A 17247-nucleotide genomic window follows, 5' to 3' on the forward strand; every position below is an offset into this window, starting at 1 on the left:
AGCTCCTCTGGTGCGGCTGTACCGCCCCAGGGCCCAGCCTCGCCCTGTCCTCTGGCGGGGGCTGCTGTACAGACCCCAGACAGGACTCAGGAGATATAGCTGCAAGGAAGGGCTGGGGGCGGGGCTGGAGGCGACACAGCTGTGCCAAAGGAGCTGCCAGTGTGGGGCTCGGTTGCCAGCGTGTCTGGAAAAAAATATTCTCTGCTGTCAGAGGGAGTTGGTTTGAAACTCTTCTGCTGGCAATTCCCAAAGCAGGTGTGACTGTGAACTGGCTATTGTTCCAGGAGCAAGCCCTCCTCTTCTCTTGGCAGCCCACACAGCACCTGTGCCGTGTCTACCCACTGGGAGCGCTCCCCTCCCAGGTAACATGGGATGGATCATGGAGAGGGGAGGGGGAGAGCGTGGGGCCCTGGGCTGGGTCACATGAGGGGTCATGTGGGGAGGTCATGTGTCTCCCCCCAACCCTCTCTTTAGTTGGTTGGGGGGAAACTGGTAAGAAATGAATTCTACTTGCACCACTGGACACAAGGTAGCTATTAGTTAAAAGGTAATTATATTCTCATCTTGCAGACTGGCAACCTGAGTTCAGCAGAATTCCTGTACCTTTTTGGTTTTCAAACTCTTCTGTCAACAGATGGTAGCAGCAGCCCACACTGCAAACTGCCTTGATTTCAGGCTTAGCAGTAAAGATTCGCAGTGTATTCGGAGCAAGATCCCCACATGTATGTAGTCCCACCATTATACAGTCCTAAAAATAAACAGCAACAAACATTTCTTTTCATTTCTTTTCTTTTAAAGGAAAGACAAGAACAGCAAAAACAGACAAGCTATAAATGGTTAATTTGCTGTGAGATTTAAATATACAAGCTCATGGAGACTCCTGGTGTCCTGTTCTGGAAATTTATTGAAGAACACCAAAAGCATTTCAGTGCCAACAAAGTGTGAGAACCTTTCCTATAAACAAATGCGTGGAGTGTTCTCTGTATCTTTGTTGGAACTGTGAGGCTACTCTAATTTTTCCTTATTATCCATTCCTTTCCTTGGCAAGGAGCAAATAGAAGCCCAGGACCATTAACTGAACTTGAGCCACTTGCATGGCAGAGACCTATCACCAAATGACCAGCCATTCTCTTTTGACCTTTTTCTTTCCTCTTCTTTTTTTTTTTCTTTTCTTCAAAATTTTCTACCTTAACTTGCATGACTGAATGTACCCACGACACTGCTGCTACTTTTCAATGCCTCAACAGACATTGGCAGTACTTTCCACCTGTGACTGAAAATAAGTGCTGCTTGTGACTGCTGTTTCTCCATCTGTTTTGTTTGCTCTGACTCTGCAGTATCTCTCCTCTCTAAAGAGCCCAACCCAGAGTCCCTGAAGTCAACGGGAGTTTTGTCAATGACTTCAATGGAAGCATGATCAGAGCCTTAGTTATGGATAATATACTCTTCTCTCTCTCCCCATTTCCTGTATTCTTCCTCACTCTCCTTTTGTCCCTTTCTTTTATTTCTCTATCCCAGTTATCCTTTGTCTCACTTCCCACCATGATACTTCTCTCCTTCCTTCCTTCCTCCACTATACTGTCCGTCATCCCTTTTTTCCTCTCTTTCACCCTCACTTCTCTCCCTGCTATCCTTCTACTCCATTCCAAATCTCTCTGGAATTTTCAGCCTGTAAGAATTAAGTGCCATCTGTACAATCCTCTTTCCTTAGCAGACTCTATAGTGAGGTAAGCACTCTGCAGTACTTCCTCCCTTAATGGTAAAGAGCCTTAGAAGGGCTATGGGGACTAGTAAGGGCATGGAAATTCATGCCCCTGCAAGAACAGCATTAAACCTGCAGGCTGGAAAAGTTGAACAAATTCTCCCAAAGGAAAGGTGGTGGAAGATGGCCACCAGATGCGAGAGACCTAAAAACCATATTAAATATGAAGATTCTGTTAAAACAGTCCAAAAGCCAAATTTTTTCTGAGTTATACTGTTGTGACCTACCTACTTCAATTCCATTTTTGTAAACCCCATTATTGGTGTAACTGAGAGCAGATTCCGATCCCTTATACAGAGGATCTATCTAACAGAATTCATTAATTCAGCATTAGCTCTGGGCTACACACAAACATATATTCAAACCCTGATACTATTTTAGCAATTCAAATTAATTTTAAAGTTTTGCCAAATAAATCAATCAACACTGCAGTTTTTCTCCAAACTTTCTCAGCGTTTAGGAATATAGGCAGTCCTCGAACTTATGACACAATTGGTTCCTGAAAATTGTGTCTTAAGTCAAAAATGTCTTAACTCATATTTCCCATAGGAACAATGTTGGATCAAGCATCATAAAGTCAAAACCAACGTCACAAAGTCGAAACAAGATGACAATTTATGAACGCCGTTAAGTGCTGTTTGTCATAACTCGAATGTCGTAAAGTCGAGGACTGCATGTACTGCAAAATCAGTTGATTGTTTTAAAACAAAGTGTTAACCACTTGTAATGAAGTTTTTAAAAGCCTTTTAATGGTACAATTTATCACATATCCTGCCAGGCAATACTGTTTACTATTTGTAGCAACCATAGTGTGCCTTTGCTTCTAAAAATGAAAGTAGGGGCCTGATCTCTGTTCATCTCCATCTTTTGCATTTATTTACATAAGTGCAAAGAGAGCACCTAGTGGATGTAAAACACAATCATTCTTACTTGGTAGCATTTTCTTTGTGCTCACTTTGTACCAGTGCTCACTTTGTACCAGTGTAAATGATTTCATAAGGGAAACTGAGATCAGGCTTCAGTTGTTTAGTCGATTATTAAACTATCATTATCTTTAAGTCCGAAAATCCAAACTGTAAAAAAATGATGCTTATAAATAAAATTATTTGGCAAGTCCATAAAAGGGGTTATTATACTGTACCATATAAAGTATTTCATACCTAAATTTCAATTTCAGGTTACGTACATTTTAATTACTAAATAACAATAATTTCACAAAAGTTGTTTTTAATGCAAAATATATTCTCCTGAATAACGTGTAAATATAAATTACTCTCCTTGTAATTTCATGTGTTATATGTAACTAGAAAAGTAAAGTTACAGGACAACTGATGAATATCATTGCACAGCTGCTGTTAACGTTAAGTGGTAATTTCAGCCACTACATAAGTAGTGCTAAGTAGTGCTTAAGTCACCTAGCCAAAAGTAGTCCAGCACATCTTCTGAAATAGGAAAAAAAAAATGCATCAGTAAGAAATGATTATGCAAAGTGGGTGTGAAGTGTTACCGAGTCAGAATTCTCCAGTCACACTGCTGACAGCATTCTACACTCAATTGGCAATCACTTTGCACAGGTGAAAATGTATACACAAGGTGCAAAAGCAATGGAGAATCTGACACTGGTACTTCAAAAATAAGAATGCTAATAAGTGAAATAACCTCCAGATCCGTAATGATATCACGGAGTTCTGTTTCTGCAGTGATGTATGAGGTCAATGGCAAATAAATGTTTGAGTCATTTGACTTGCTTGCTTTGGCCTTGATGGAAGCCATTTTTCTTTGCTCTTTTTCCTCTTCACAGAGCTCCATGTTACATTTAGATGAAGAAACAGCTTCTACAGCATCAGCAGGTAGAATGTTTAGAAGAGAAAAAGCATTTTCAGAAATTTTGTTCCCGTCAGACTGTGTCTGAGTCACCAAATGAGGTTCAGTTTGTTTGCCAGTTTTCAACATAGCAGAGTCTGTGAAAGCACCAGTAATTTCCAAAGGAACAGAATCTGAGCTAGCCGTCTGGTCCTGACTTAAAAGACTGTTGTTAGTACTTAAAAGCTTTTCATTGATATTTGCTCTACATTTTATTTCATCTTGCACTGCCCTATCCTTTGGCTCTTCCAACACTTGGCCTCTGACATTTGCTCTTGCCCGACTTTGATAAGCTCCCCAGTGTTTCTTCAATTTCCTGTTCCTTTCATTAGCTCCATAAGTGTTGGTGTTTGAGGAATCAATTCCATAAACCTTTAGATTATATTGCATGGATAAAAAGGAGCTTAGGTAGCCTTTTCCAGAGCCCAGGTCAATCACCTATAGGGTAAAGATAACAGAATGAATTAAAAATAGCATGTACCATATTAATGAACAACAAATAAGACATGTTTCAAACACATGCTAATAAAAAACATTTCCCTAAGAAAAAGAAGTATAGATTTCATAATTTACTTAACTTTTATTTTGCTCAGCTTCTGGTTTTAAAATACAAATATGTTAAAACTGGTTTAGTTCTATCACAGAAACATAGTCAATGAAATAATCATGACTTCCAGCCTCCTGATTTTTCTAAGTCTTTTAATGTACTTTTGTGCAGAATTTCATTTTGTTTAAAAAAAGAGTAAAATCAAAAATTAATGGGCCACATTCTCAAGTGTAGCCATTTTGAGCCACTGCTGGCAGACATGGGAAACTAAATCTGTGTAACCAACCCAAGGAAGATCACTCCAAGGTAAGGGTGATCTTGCACTGACATATTACAGATACCTTAGGTAGGAGCTCGCATGCCATACACCTTTCCTGATGTCCGTTGATGAGAAGAAAGTTGGAATGCCTAGGTTTTCAGTTTCTTGTAAAAAGAACAGGAGTACTTGTGGCACCTTCGAGACTAACAAATTTTTAGAGCATAAGCTTTCGTGGGCTACAGTCCACTTCATCGGATGCATAGAATGGAACATATAGTAAGATATATATATACACACATATATACAGATAAGTTGAAAGTTACCATACAAGCTAATCAGCCTCTCACAGTTTGTATGGTAACTTCCACCTTCTATCTTACCTCCACCATCTTACTATATGTTCCATTCTATGCATCCAATGAAGTGGGCTGTAGCCCACAAAAGCTTATAATAAATTTGTTAGTCTCTAAGGTGCCAAAAGGACTCCTGTTCTTTTTGCGGATACAGACTAACACAGCTGCTACTCTGAAGCTTCTTATAACTGTAAGATAGTTCCAAGCCATGGCTGAGCCAACATAATGCAGTGAAGCAGTGCACATAATAGCAGCAGGAACAGGACAGAAAGTAAGAACTTTACACCAACTTTACACAATCTCGTGTCTTGCACTATGTGAATTTTGATTGTACATGAGGCCCCAGCCCAATGCTTGGTAAGATTTCGGATTAGGTAACAGAGAGCCACTTCTCAACAGAATGGAGACTTCACAAAAATTTCCTTTGATCCAATATCTGCTAAGAATTATATGGACTATATATAAAACCTTGTGTGTTAGGTATATGCTCCTGAATAGCTTGATCCAAGGATTTTTGGACTCTAACATGTCTCATTTGAACATCTGCTCTGATTTTATGCCAAACCATGTGAACAGGCATAAAAGGTTTCACCCAGGCTTAAGATGAACTGCACATACTTAGTTACCAGGCAGTAGCTTTGAATTCAGCAAGGCTGGAATAAAAAGGACAGTTTTATTTTTTGAAGTCCCGAGGATGCTATAATTTTTATTCAAGCCAAGAAATCCGAGAATTAGGGACTACACAGAGCAGAGAGTATTTATGATTCGGGTAAAACTAATTATGGACTGAATTTATGACTCAGAGATATTATGCAAGGATTAAGAGTATGTTGGGTTTTTTTCCTATTGCTTTCTTTCTGTCAGTTTTCTCTATGTTTTCCAACTTAATCCTTAAATTCTTTGGGTGACATGTGTATACACACACTTTTGGTGGAAGAGAGATGAGATAGACTTTGGCTGTAACTTTTGTAATAATAGTTCACTTGCCACCCTCTCCACCATCACACCAGATGCCTCCCACAAAGATCTAAAAGAAAGACAAGAAAGGAACATGTGGAATGTTTTTGCCAGTTAGTTAAGAAATAATGACAGGATGGAATTCGAAGATAGATAGATATTATTGTAATGTAGAATGTGTCATGATTCTACCCACACCCCAACCTTCAGATAGCATTTGGATTACTATTCCTATGAAAGGAACTAAGTGGACATACATTCAGATTGTGAATTGTTCAGAAACCTATTACCATGACCTCTAGTGGCTGTAAAGATGTACAACTGTTTTGACAAGATATTTTCATTTATTATCTAGTGAAAAAAACATACAGATAAACACCATACACTTTTAACATTTGTGGTCTTTGTAAAGTGAAAAGAAAATATAGGTTTAAAAATAGGCAGTGATTATATGCTGAAACAAACATATTGGACTAAATTAATCCCTGCTGTAATTCCATATAAGGAAAGATACTCAACATACTATGATATACATGCCAAGCATGAACTTTTATAATGAAATTTCCGTGACATAATAAACTACAAAAGCTCTGTCCATATTGGGCTGGGTACTATGTTTAAACATAGTTCCTGGCCCGATACAGGCATGGACATCATTTTCCAGAAGACTGTGAGCATTTCCCAGCATCAAGCCTTGAATGAAATACATAATGAATGCAGAATTAAATCTTATTTGTTTCATACACTGAATGAATTTGTTGTGTATACTGCATCTTCCAAGGAAAATTTTACAAATATGTGTAAAAGAAAACAAGAATTACACTAGCTTATTTTCAGAATGAAACAAAGACCTTTATATAAAGTTCCATTTGTATGATGTTTCAGTAACAGTGTGTATTAGGAACAATACTAAAATGGGGTAGAAAACTTATTTTTTAAGTAACAAAACTTTAAAGCTCTTGTAAAATGTTTTAACTCAAACAGTTAACTTGAAAGTGATTACAATAAGCATAACATTTCTGCTTTCATACCCATTTTACTATTTGTTATAATACATAATAAAGCACCACAAGAGAACAATATCCTCTACCACCCATTATACATCATAGATACGGAGGTGAATCTAAGGGCACTTTTCAATCCTTTAGTGATCTGTAATTTCTGAAAGAAACACCCTGAGGACAGCTGTGCTGTTGTAAAACATGTGTTGTGTTTTCATTGCTCTATATTTTTTAATTAAATGTTATATATATTTTGTTCTGTCAGCAGGATTGAAAGAAATCAATATGGAAAAAACTCTCCTAAAACTTTACAATTCATATTATTTTTTAAAGTTTAAAGGTAACTAAAACAAAAGAGGTTGCTTTTTAATAACTAAAAAGGAGAATTTAAAAAAAAATGTAACTGGAAAGCTCTTTTCATATATTAGGGATTTGTAACTGAACAAATAAATTCTGTTACAGTATATGACTGAATGATGGAATAAAGTTAACATAAAGCCATCTGTATTTCATATTTAGTGACATACGGTATAGCCGCGTTTTTCATTAAAATCAATGGTCCTAAGTTATTTTTTTCAAAACCACCACCAAAAGAATCAGTTCTTTGGCCAAAGATGCTTGAAACCAACAAATGTACATACTCGCGGTTAAAAATACGCATCTTTTATTGTCAATTGTCAATCAAATAAAGACAGAGTGCTGGCTGATTGCACCAATTGTACCAGGAATCAGAGTTAGCACACTGAGGTGGTTCCAATCTTTTATCTCGGGATATGTCTATATTTCAAGCTGGATGAGACATACCCACACTAGTGCTGGTCGAGACAGCACACTAAAAATAGAATGTAGTAAATGGTAATGCAAGCAATGGTAAGGTTTAGCTGCCCAAGTACGTTCCTAGTGTGTCACATGGGTATTTACTTGCGGCGGCTAGCCCTCCCACCACAGCTTTATTTTTAACATGCTAGCTCTCATCAAGGTAGCATGGGTATGTATCCTCAAGCTGGAATTTATACCTCTAGCTCAGAGCGTAGACATACCCATAGAATATATGCAGAAAGCTGTGGTGGGCAACTTTTCCTTTCCTCACCTACTGAGTCCCACAAGTATATATGCTGCATACTATTTAACATCTACACGTCTACCCCGATATAACGTGGTCCTCGGGAGACAAAAAAATCTCATCACGTTATATCGAACTTGCTTCGGACCCCCGTTCCTTGTTCCCTGACCACCCCCTCCAGAGACCCCAGTCCCTAATTACCCCCGGGACCCCACCCCCTACCCAACCCCCCTACTCCCTGCCCCTGACTGCACCAACCCTGATTCACATCCCCCGCCCCCTGATAGGCACTCACCGGCAGTGGTGGGAAGCGGAGCAACGCAGTCCCAGCCTGCTCCACTCCACCATCTCCAAGCCGTGGCGCTCCGCTTCCCGCCGCCGGTGAGTGTGGGGAGGTTGGGGAAAGGACGCCCCCCGTACTCACCTGCGGCGGGAAGCGGAGTGCTGTGGCTGGGAGCTGGCGGAGTGGAGTGGGCTGGGGCTGAGCTGCTCCGCTTCCCGCTGCCGGTGACTGTGGGGAGGTTGGGGAAAGGACACCTGTGTCACTGGTGGGGGGAGGGGAGTGGGGTGTTGGGGAAAGGTCTCGCACTCACCGGAGGCAGGAAGCGGAGCGCCGCGGCCGGGAGCTGGTGGAGTGGAGCAGGTTGGGGCCAGGCTGCTCCGCTTCCGCCGCTGCTGGTAAGTGCGGGGGGGGGGGGGGGGGGGCGGATCCCTTCCCCCAAGCTCCTTCCCCTGAGCGACACAGCTGGGGCCGGGGCGAGGGAAGCAGAGCGGGCTGCTCCCAGCTCCCCGCTAATCTCTCGGGCCACTCTGGGACTGTGGGACCCCCAAAAGTGCCCCCTCACAGCTCCTGCCTCCCAGACCCTGGGGCGGGGGGAGTCCCTGACCGCCCCCTAGACCCTCTGCCCCTTATCCAACCCCTCAGGCCTGGTCCAGCCCGGCACCCTTAACACGCTGCTCAGAGCAGTGTGTCGGAGCTTTACCGCATTGTATGCGAACCCGCGTTATATCGGGGTAGAGGTGTATATGAAATTGCTGAGCGTCCATCATATCCATGACCAGACTGCTACCAGGGAGTAGAGGAGTGGCTGAAGTCACTTTGACCTGCTGCTTATGAGTCTGGAACCAGGAACAGTTGGACCAACAAGGCTCACTCACCAAATGAGTGTTTTGTATCATGGTGGATGGCACTAAAGAGGGGGGAAATTCCAATTCTTTAGTGCAAAAATAGAAAAATTTACATTTAAAACTTGTCAGATACTGTATTCTGTTTTATTTGCTATTTTTATGAGCCCAATGGAATGTAGAGAATGAAGTTCTGCTTCCCTATTAGTTACTGCTCTCGTCTTATCACTACCGTACAGGGAACACAACATTCCTGGCAACATGCAGTGCAGCTTTTAACTGCTCAGCGTATAAAATCATGCCTATTTTTCATGATTCATAATTGTAATAATGACTGGAGAGGTTATCTGCCTGAAGCTAACACTGGGGTGGGTAAAGAGCCCCTCAGCTTTGCTCTAAGGCTTCCCCTTCAGTCACTATTACTAAAATGAAAAATAAAATCCACATTAAGTATATATCAAAATCTAAGATTTGAACAAGATAGAAAAGATGAGCCAAGTATTTTTAAATTATATGGTAATACACACTGAAAAGTACATTCTTACCTGCTTTATACCACAAAAATTTGCAATGCTGTCTATCAATTCTGACATTTTCTGCACTTCATGAGATTTCTTATTATTCATAAACTCATCTGTTTTGATTTCTGGGAGATCAGAAAAACAGAAATATTAATACAATTCAGACTGTCTGGCCTTCATAGTCCTCAGATGAGTCAACATCTATCCATAAATATATATTTTTAAACAGTTCATATCTGAATATGTCGGTGGTTTTGGACTGCAGCAGTTTTGTTTTCACTAAGAAGTTGTAAGAATGCTCTTATGATTATACTTCTGAATCAGAGATGATCTTAGTGAAACTGAACAACATCAGAGCAATACCGGTAATACTGTAAGCAATACTAACAAAACACAGAATAAAATATCTAGTATGACAAAAAATTGCTACTATGAAATGTGATCTCTTATTCCTTCCTCCCCACAGGAATTTAGTTTAGCTCTTTTTCATGTATTTTACTACAACTACATTTACCTATACTCAGAGGAAACATAAAGGCAGTGTTGGGAAACATTCTCACAGCACAGTTTGCTGATTCTGGCACTTTAAAATGATGATCACTCTATTAATTCTGCTTGTTTGCTGATCATCTCACAATAGACACACTTCAAGCCATTATCAGTTATACCGAGGAAATGGAGGCAAGAGAAGCACAATTCTTTACCTGCTCCCCATCTGTTGCAAGGGGTAGTAATCCACTACTGATCCTTACCAACAAAGTACTACCCTCACACTGGCTCAGCTGTCCTGAGGGGACAGAGCCAAGGCCCACTCCCTGACTATTTGCTTGGGGGATGGGATAAATAGCAGGCATACAGCACCTGCTTATCCCTGCTTCCCCAGACCCAAGGACTAAGAGACTTTGCAGGAGATAGCTGTGTGTATAGAGGGAAAAAAATGATACCTGCAGGCCCACCGGCGGGGGCGGGGCCTGGATACTTGTCTGTGTGGAGTCACACATACAGAGACATAAAATACTTGTGAAGTAAGATATCAGAACTGAACCCTGAGAGCACATTTACAGAACAGAAAACAGAACATAGGACAGTTAGAGACACTTTTCTGCATAACTAGTCAGATTAATACACCTTCCTCTTTCCTGCATTTCCTGCAATACTGTCTTAATTTGTCCAGAAACTGATAATCAGACAATAACTACGTTCATTCCTTAATCACATCATGCTGGGAACAATGTCCAATGCATTACTTATTTATAAAAGGTTGAAATGAGTTCATGAGACTCCTAGAGTTTTCCCCACTTTCTCCAAGATCCATAGGATCTCTGCATTTTTAAAACATCTGGTTCTGTATAACAAACTATTATGACAATACTTTGAATCTAATATAGAATCTATGAACAAACAAAAGAAAATCATAAACTTTAAAATTAACAAACAAAAGCATATGGGAGAAACCAATGTTTGTCATTTCATTTTTACTGTTTTATTGAGGACTTCTGAAGGTTCTCATTAAATGTAAAAATACTTGTTACAGCCCAGATTCTCCTAAAAAAACCAAAATTGTAACCATTCCAATTGAGAACTTTAGGGTTTTTCCCCCACACAAGCATGGTGCTGACGTAATCTTATGCTGAGAGATGAGATCTTGCAGCTCTTCTACATCTTCAGACAGATTAGGATCTGAAGTGGGGCGGGGGGGGGGGGGCAGCAGAGGATCACAGATACCAAAGTATCAGGATCTTCATTTCTGTGATTTTTAGAACTTTTTTCCATTTCAAAGACAACTTTCCCCAAATAATATATATTCTATTTCCCTGTTCAGATAAAACCCTTTGTTGACAAAAATTTAAGTTTTTCCCAAATAAGGGAAATATTGGGCAAATCTTGCTCCAAAACCAGCAATATTGTAATGAAATATACACCATATACTACCCCATGCACTTCAGTATAAATGTCAAAGCCCAGATGGGGGCATTTAAAATATGAAGTGAGCAGAGTCTGAGATCCCAATGCTTAAACTGAACTGAAGCACTTTTGAAAGCAAAGAGACAAATCTGCAGGTAGGCTGATTTACACCAGCTGAGGTTCCAACTCAAAATTAATGTCTCTTTCTACCTACACATTTACCTGCATATAAAAAGTGCTTATCATCATAGTTACTAATGGTCCATAAATGTCTTTATGTTCATTCTTCCCACTTTTTCCAGTCTGTCCACTGTGCTTACTCATCAGCATATGACCCAGAACATAGGGGAAAATGTGGAAAATGTAAAATTATTAGTTTAAATGTTGGGTTTTTGTAAGGATTTTTAGCAACTGAAGAACTTTTTCCACTTTTCAAACATGCTGTTATAATAACTGATATACTGCAGTCTAATCAAAAAGCAAGAGCCAGTGGAATACTGCAGGGGAAAACTGCAAAGTTTGAGGAAATCTGCAGGGAATTTTCCAGTTTAAAAAATAAAAAATCTTTCTTTAAAACACTTTTGCAATGCACTGTGCTGTTGTTTCCTCAAGAACTTGCTCATAATTACTCACCTAATTTAAGTGGCTATGCTTTTAGTCTCTCTTTAAAATGTGAATAATAGCTGACTCAAGCAAAAATTAGTAATTTTAGAAACAAAGAACCCCCTTCCTGAAAAAAGCTAAGACTCATTTATTCTCTGAAACATTCTTCCTCCAACATGCTAACAACAACCTAAGTGTGATTTGTCTTATTTTTTACTGAAATGTATCTGCTGTACCTCTAGACTGTAAACTCTTTAGGTGTAAGGAGCTGTTATTGGTTTGGAAAACGACATTAATTGTACGATGCAATATACATCTACAACTCCTACCTCAGTAATTAACAGACATATATTATCCCACATATTGGTCAACTGAATTGCATGTTGAAGACAGGACATTTTGTGAAGTTCTCCTTGAAGAGTTTCCTAGGCAGTGTTCTGATAGAGAGCAGGATTTGTGCACCCTCACCTCCTGTGGAAAATGCAGAGGGTTTGACCCTTGAAACCAGCAGCTGTCTATATTCCTAAATGAACTTCAGGATCCACACAGGCTACGTCCATCTACACAGAGGCCATGTTCCTGTATACCAGCTTCTCCTCTTGGTCAGCACAGCTTCTGCAGGAGTCAGGTGGATGATGGAATTCCCTGCTATACTGGCTGATGAACCAGAACCTCTGCTAAAGAAGGGTTTTGTGGAGATGCATGGAGGGAAAAGGTGGGTAAATTTGTATTGACTAGGGCAGCATTAATTTGTGGAGGGTAAAATGACATCTCTGGGTCCATTTCTCCAGCATGCTGCCCTTCCTACATTCAGACCCTAATCTCCTACCAAAAGGAATTCTCCTGTTCCAAATCCCCTCCTCTGGATCAGGATCTTTTACATTCCACACCCTGAGGTCAAGGAAGCTGGAGATCTGATATGGCCCACAATAAGCTATGCCAGGAAGCAACGGAGAACCATGCTGGATTCAGAATTGCACTCCAAATGGCCCTGTCCGCACTATAGCTTTTAAGCCCTATTAAAGATTTAAGGATTGGATTTTCAAAAGCACTTTAATGACCTGGTGTGCTCCTTTTCAAACAACCCACCCTAAAAGTTGTTACTATTATGTGTATCCATATTACAAGGTTTTAAAATTATTTCACAGGTTAGAGAACTCTGGAGGTGTTTCTGTCTCTCAAACATCTTTTTCTTATGACAAGGAACACTACAAAAGACATTGGAACAATAAATGGAATTATGCTGAAGAATAATTTTGCATAATATAATTGACATTTTTTCTTTGTATGTAAGGCCCTCCTTAAAGATTCTAATTTGTTTCTGAACATTTCCCATAGGATAGCAAATGTGCATCTTTTCTGAAATACAGGAATGAGTCTAGGAAAGTCTAAAAGAAGATTAAAGATCTCAGTTTTCACACGAAAAGTCCCATATTACAAATCTGTAGCTTGGTACTTTGTCTCAACCAGATGACAGGTAATTCATTTAGATTAAGGGGTCTTCACTGACTTGTTGGCAACACTATACAAAGGACTCCAATTATAGTAAAACAGTTCAATAAATGAAATATTTGTAATATTTCCTATAGTATAATAAAGAACAGGATTACAATTACTGTATTACAATCACAGAGCTCATTCACAGTGTATAGAAAACAATTATTAAACAATTATTATTCTATCCTTTAATGTAGATGTTTAGCTCTGTATAGACACAAGGAAGAAAGATGCTTGATATATGGGTCGGGGGGATTGACAAGCTAGTCCAAATGCTGGGGACAGCAGCAAAAAAGCGTACAAAGTCAAGAATGGGAGAAGCAGGGGAAAAAAACATTAATTAGAAAAAATTGAGCATATTGCAGGGCCTGAGAGAGCATGTGTCAAGGTTCCTTCCCCACTCTGAACTCTAGGGTACAGATGTGGGGACCTGCATGAAAACCTCCTAAGCTTACTTTTACCAGCTTAGGTTAAAACTTCCCCAAGGTACAAACTATTTTACCTTTTGCCCTTGGACTTTATCACTGCCACTACCAAACGTCTAACCGGTATTATTATTATTATTAGGAAAGAGTCCGTTTGGAAACGTCTTTCCCCCCCAAAATCCTCCCAAACGTTACCCCGCCTTTCTGGGGAAGGTTTGATAAAAATCCTCACCAATTTGCATAGGTGAATACAGATGCAAACCCTTGGATCTTAAGAACAGTGAAAAAGCTTTCAGTTTCTGAAAAGAAGAATTTTAATAGAAGTAAAAAGAATCACCTCTGTAATATCAGGATGGTAAATACCTTACAGGATAATTAGATTCAAAACATAGAGAATCCCTCTAGGCAAAACCTTAAGTTACAAAAAGGCACAAAAACAGGAATATCCATTCCCTCCAGCACAGCTTATTTTCTCAGCCATTTAAAGAAATCAGAATCTAACGCATCTCTAGCTAGATTACTTACTAAGTTCTAAGACTCCATTCCTGTTCTGTCCCTGGCAAAAGCATCACACAGAGAGAGAAAGAGAGAGAGAGAGAGAGACTTTGTTTTTCCCTCCCCCCCAGCTTTTGAAAGTATCTTGTCTCCTCGTTGGTCATTTTGGTCAGGTGCCAGCGAGGTTATCCTAGCTTCTTAACCCTCTACAGGTGAAAGGGTTTTTCCTCTGGCCAGGAGGGATTTTAAAGGTGTTTACCCTTCCCTTTATATTTATGACAGCATGGAAAAGGAAAAAAGAGCCAAGATGCAAGCAAAAAAAGAGCGGCACATATACAACCATAAAGACAAGGACAAAAGGCTTCAGTTGGATGCAAGGAGGAAGAGAAGCCAGTGAAGGTACTCAGGGAGGGGACTGACACATTCATAGCACCAGAAGAGGAAGATGATTTTAGCTGTAACATTTTGGATAGTCTGGAGAGATGAAAGACAAGGAATTCGGACAGAAAAAAAATTACAGCAGTAAATGGAATAAATGGCCAACCCCCATTATTAGGATGGTGAAGAAGAAGCGACTTTAGAGTTTAAATACAATGTACAGAGTGAAGAAGATTAGAAAACAAAGGTAGGAGAGCACTGAGCGCCTGGATGTGAGCAGTTAATGAGAAGTGTCAAAGACAATGCCAAGATTGTGAGCCTTAGGGAGGGAATGGATTTAATAATTTTATTAAGATGATGTTAAAATTTAAAAAAATGGTACAGAGTTTAAGCGTAGAAGTTTCTGGTTATCAGGGAATAAGATACAGATTACCAAGGGGTACGAAGTTCGGTTTACAATCTGATGGCATAAGGAATACATAATCTGTAATATCCCCGATTGGGGGTAAAAGGTTAACGGGTCAAAGTACAGACATTGAGACATGAGGATATGTTGTTCATATAATGGCTATGTTCACATGTGGAGTATAATGAATGGATACGATGATGAGGATGGATTTACCCGCATTTGGTGAGATTTAATGTTCAGTGAGTTTATGGTTCCAGTTCATATGGTCCAATGGAAAAAGTCTCTCGGTCCCTTTCTCATAGTTGATGAATGATGTCGTTCCGGCTCACACCTCCTGGTACGGTCGGTGGCCGGTGATGTGTCCGATGTAGATGTCCCTGGACCATCGGATGGCGTCCGAGACCATGAGGGGCCGCATGAGCCATGCGTAGCGTCGACCGATCCCACAAGTCCGCAGCACACACTCGTTGCAGGGGTCCCAGGTGTCCAGGGCTCCGACGATCAGGGCATCCATCTGCACCTTGTAGCTCTTCGCTCTCAGGGAGTTGGCCAGGGGGGCGTATTTTTCCAGTTCACGAGCTCAGGCTTCGCGGGAGGCCGGGGTCCTGTTCTCAAAGGAGACTGTGACGTCGACGAGGACGATCTTTTTCTGGGCCTCGTCGGTGACTACCACGTCAGGTCGCAACTGGCTGTCAGTACCGGGGATGGCGCAGTTCACGGCGACCTCCCCCAGGCGTGGTGCGATGGCTTTCACCAGGCGGTTCTGGATGGCATTGTGGTGCAGCTGCCAGGCTCTGGAGTGGGGCTTGCAGCTGCACAGGACATGGGGCAGGGTCTCGTTGGAGTAGCCGCACTTCCTGCAACACTTGTCTCGGTTTCCGTGGCGGACGGCTCCGTTGAGTGGGACGCAATTGAGCCGGGCACAGTGGATGAACTGCCAGTCAGTGAAACGGGTGAAGCCGCCCCCGGTGAGGAAGTGGTTGCTGGCGTCCCACTTGCTGGTCAGTTCGAAGGCTTTACCCTGGTCTGGTATATGCTTCAGGGTTTCCATGTACAGTGAGTGGATGGCTGCCTTCAGAGTCCCCTCCAGCATGCCTCTGGCGCTCGGGGTGACGATGGTGTTGTCGTCGGACCTGATCTCCGGCACCAGGACTCCCAGCTCCTGGCACCACTCCCAGTGGCAGCCAATGCACTTCCCCAGGCGACGCGTGGTATACACTTGAAAATGATTGCGATGAAAGGCAAGTAAAGAATAGAGGACAATTTCTGATCTGTTAAACCAAGATAAATCTGGAGTAACTCCAGCGCAAAGAATTCACCTTTCACGCCGCTTTAATTCAATATAGATAACTGCAGTTAGTGGACAGACTCTAGACTTATACCAGCGCACTTCAGATCAGACTCTAGACCAAGTAAAGAGATGAGGAATAAGGAAGATCAGTTCCTTTTGCGGTGTCCATCCTGTCTTTAAGGCTCCAATCCAGCAATGCACTTAACCATGTGCTTAACTCTGAGCACAAGAGTAATACCATGTTTTCAAGTTATGTTAAGCCCTGATACACTTAAGCATGTGCCTAACTTTAAGGATGTAGTAGTAGTCACGTGAAAACCAGTCTGACTACTCACACCCTTAACATTAAGCACATATTTTGTTTGTAGATATAGACTGTTCCTATATGTCTAATGCTCCTGGACCATCAAAAAGTAGTTGAGCAGAATGCCTCAGAACATACATGCTCAAACGAAATTTTAAAGTAAAAGCTTCTTTGCCACAGGAATACGTGGTTGAGTGTTCAGCACGGGCTCAGTTAATCAAGGGAGACAGTCCAACAGACACTTACATTCTTTCTCATGTACATTGTTATAGTGGCCCCAGGTTTGTCAGTGAAGGCAAGGAGAATGTGCAATTTTCCCCACACCATATATGAAGTTCCAAAATAAGCAAGATTATATTAAGGAGTGCTAAAAAGTCTTAGCAGATGCCTACTGGGCATGCTGTAAAGGGATATTAAATCACTAAATGCTTTTGTTTTTATTCCCATAAGGCCCTACTACAGTAGGGGCTGTACAAACACATAAGAGGA

At 40.9% G+C, this 17247-nt stretch overlaps 1 protein-coding gene across 1 annotated transcript in view; it reads right to left on the reverse strand.

Annotated features, from left to right (window-relative positions):
- METTL25 (methyltransferase like 25) overlaps positions 1-17247 on the reverse strand; it is a 99178-nt gene that overhangs the window by 61951 nt on the left and 19980 nt on the right. The window contains exons 3-5 of the mRNA XM_074941961.1: positions 9476-9576; positions 3422-4063; positions 604-748 (exon numbers count right to left, since the gene is read on the reverse strand). Coding sequence (XP_074798062.1) covers positions 604-748; positions 3422-4063; positions 9476-9576 — 888 coding nt within the window. The remainder of the gene's footprint in view (positions 1-603; positions 749-3421; positions 4064-9475; positions 9577-17247) is intronic.

This window comes from Natator depressus, chromosome 1, assembly GCF_965152275.1.
Source record: "Natator depressus isolate rNatDep1 chromosome 1, rNatDep2.hap1, whole genome shotgun sequence".
Taxonomy (NCBI): Eukaryota; Metazoa; Chordata; order Testudines; family Cheloniidae; genus Natator; species Natator depressus.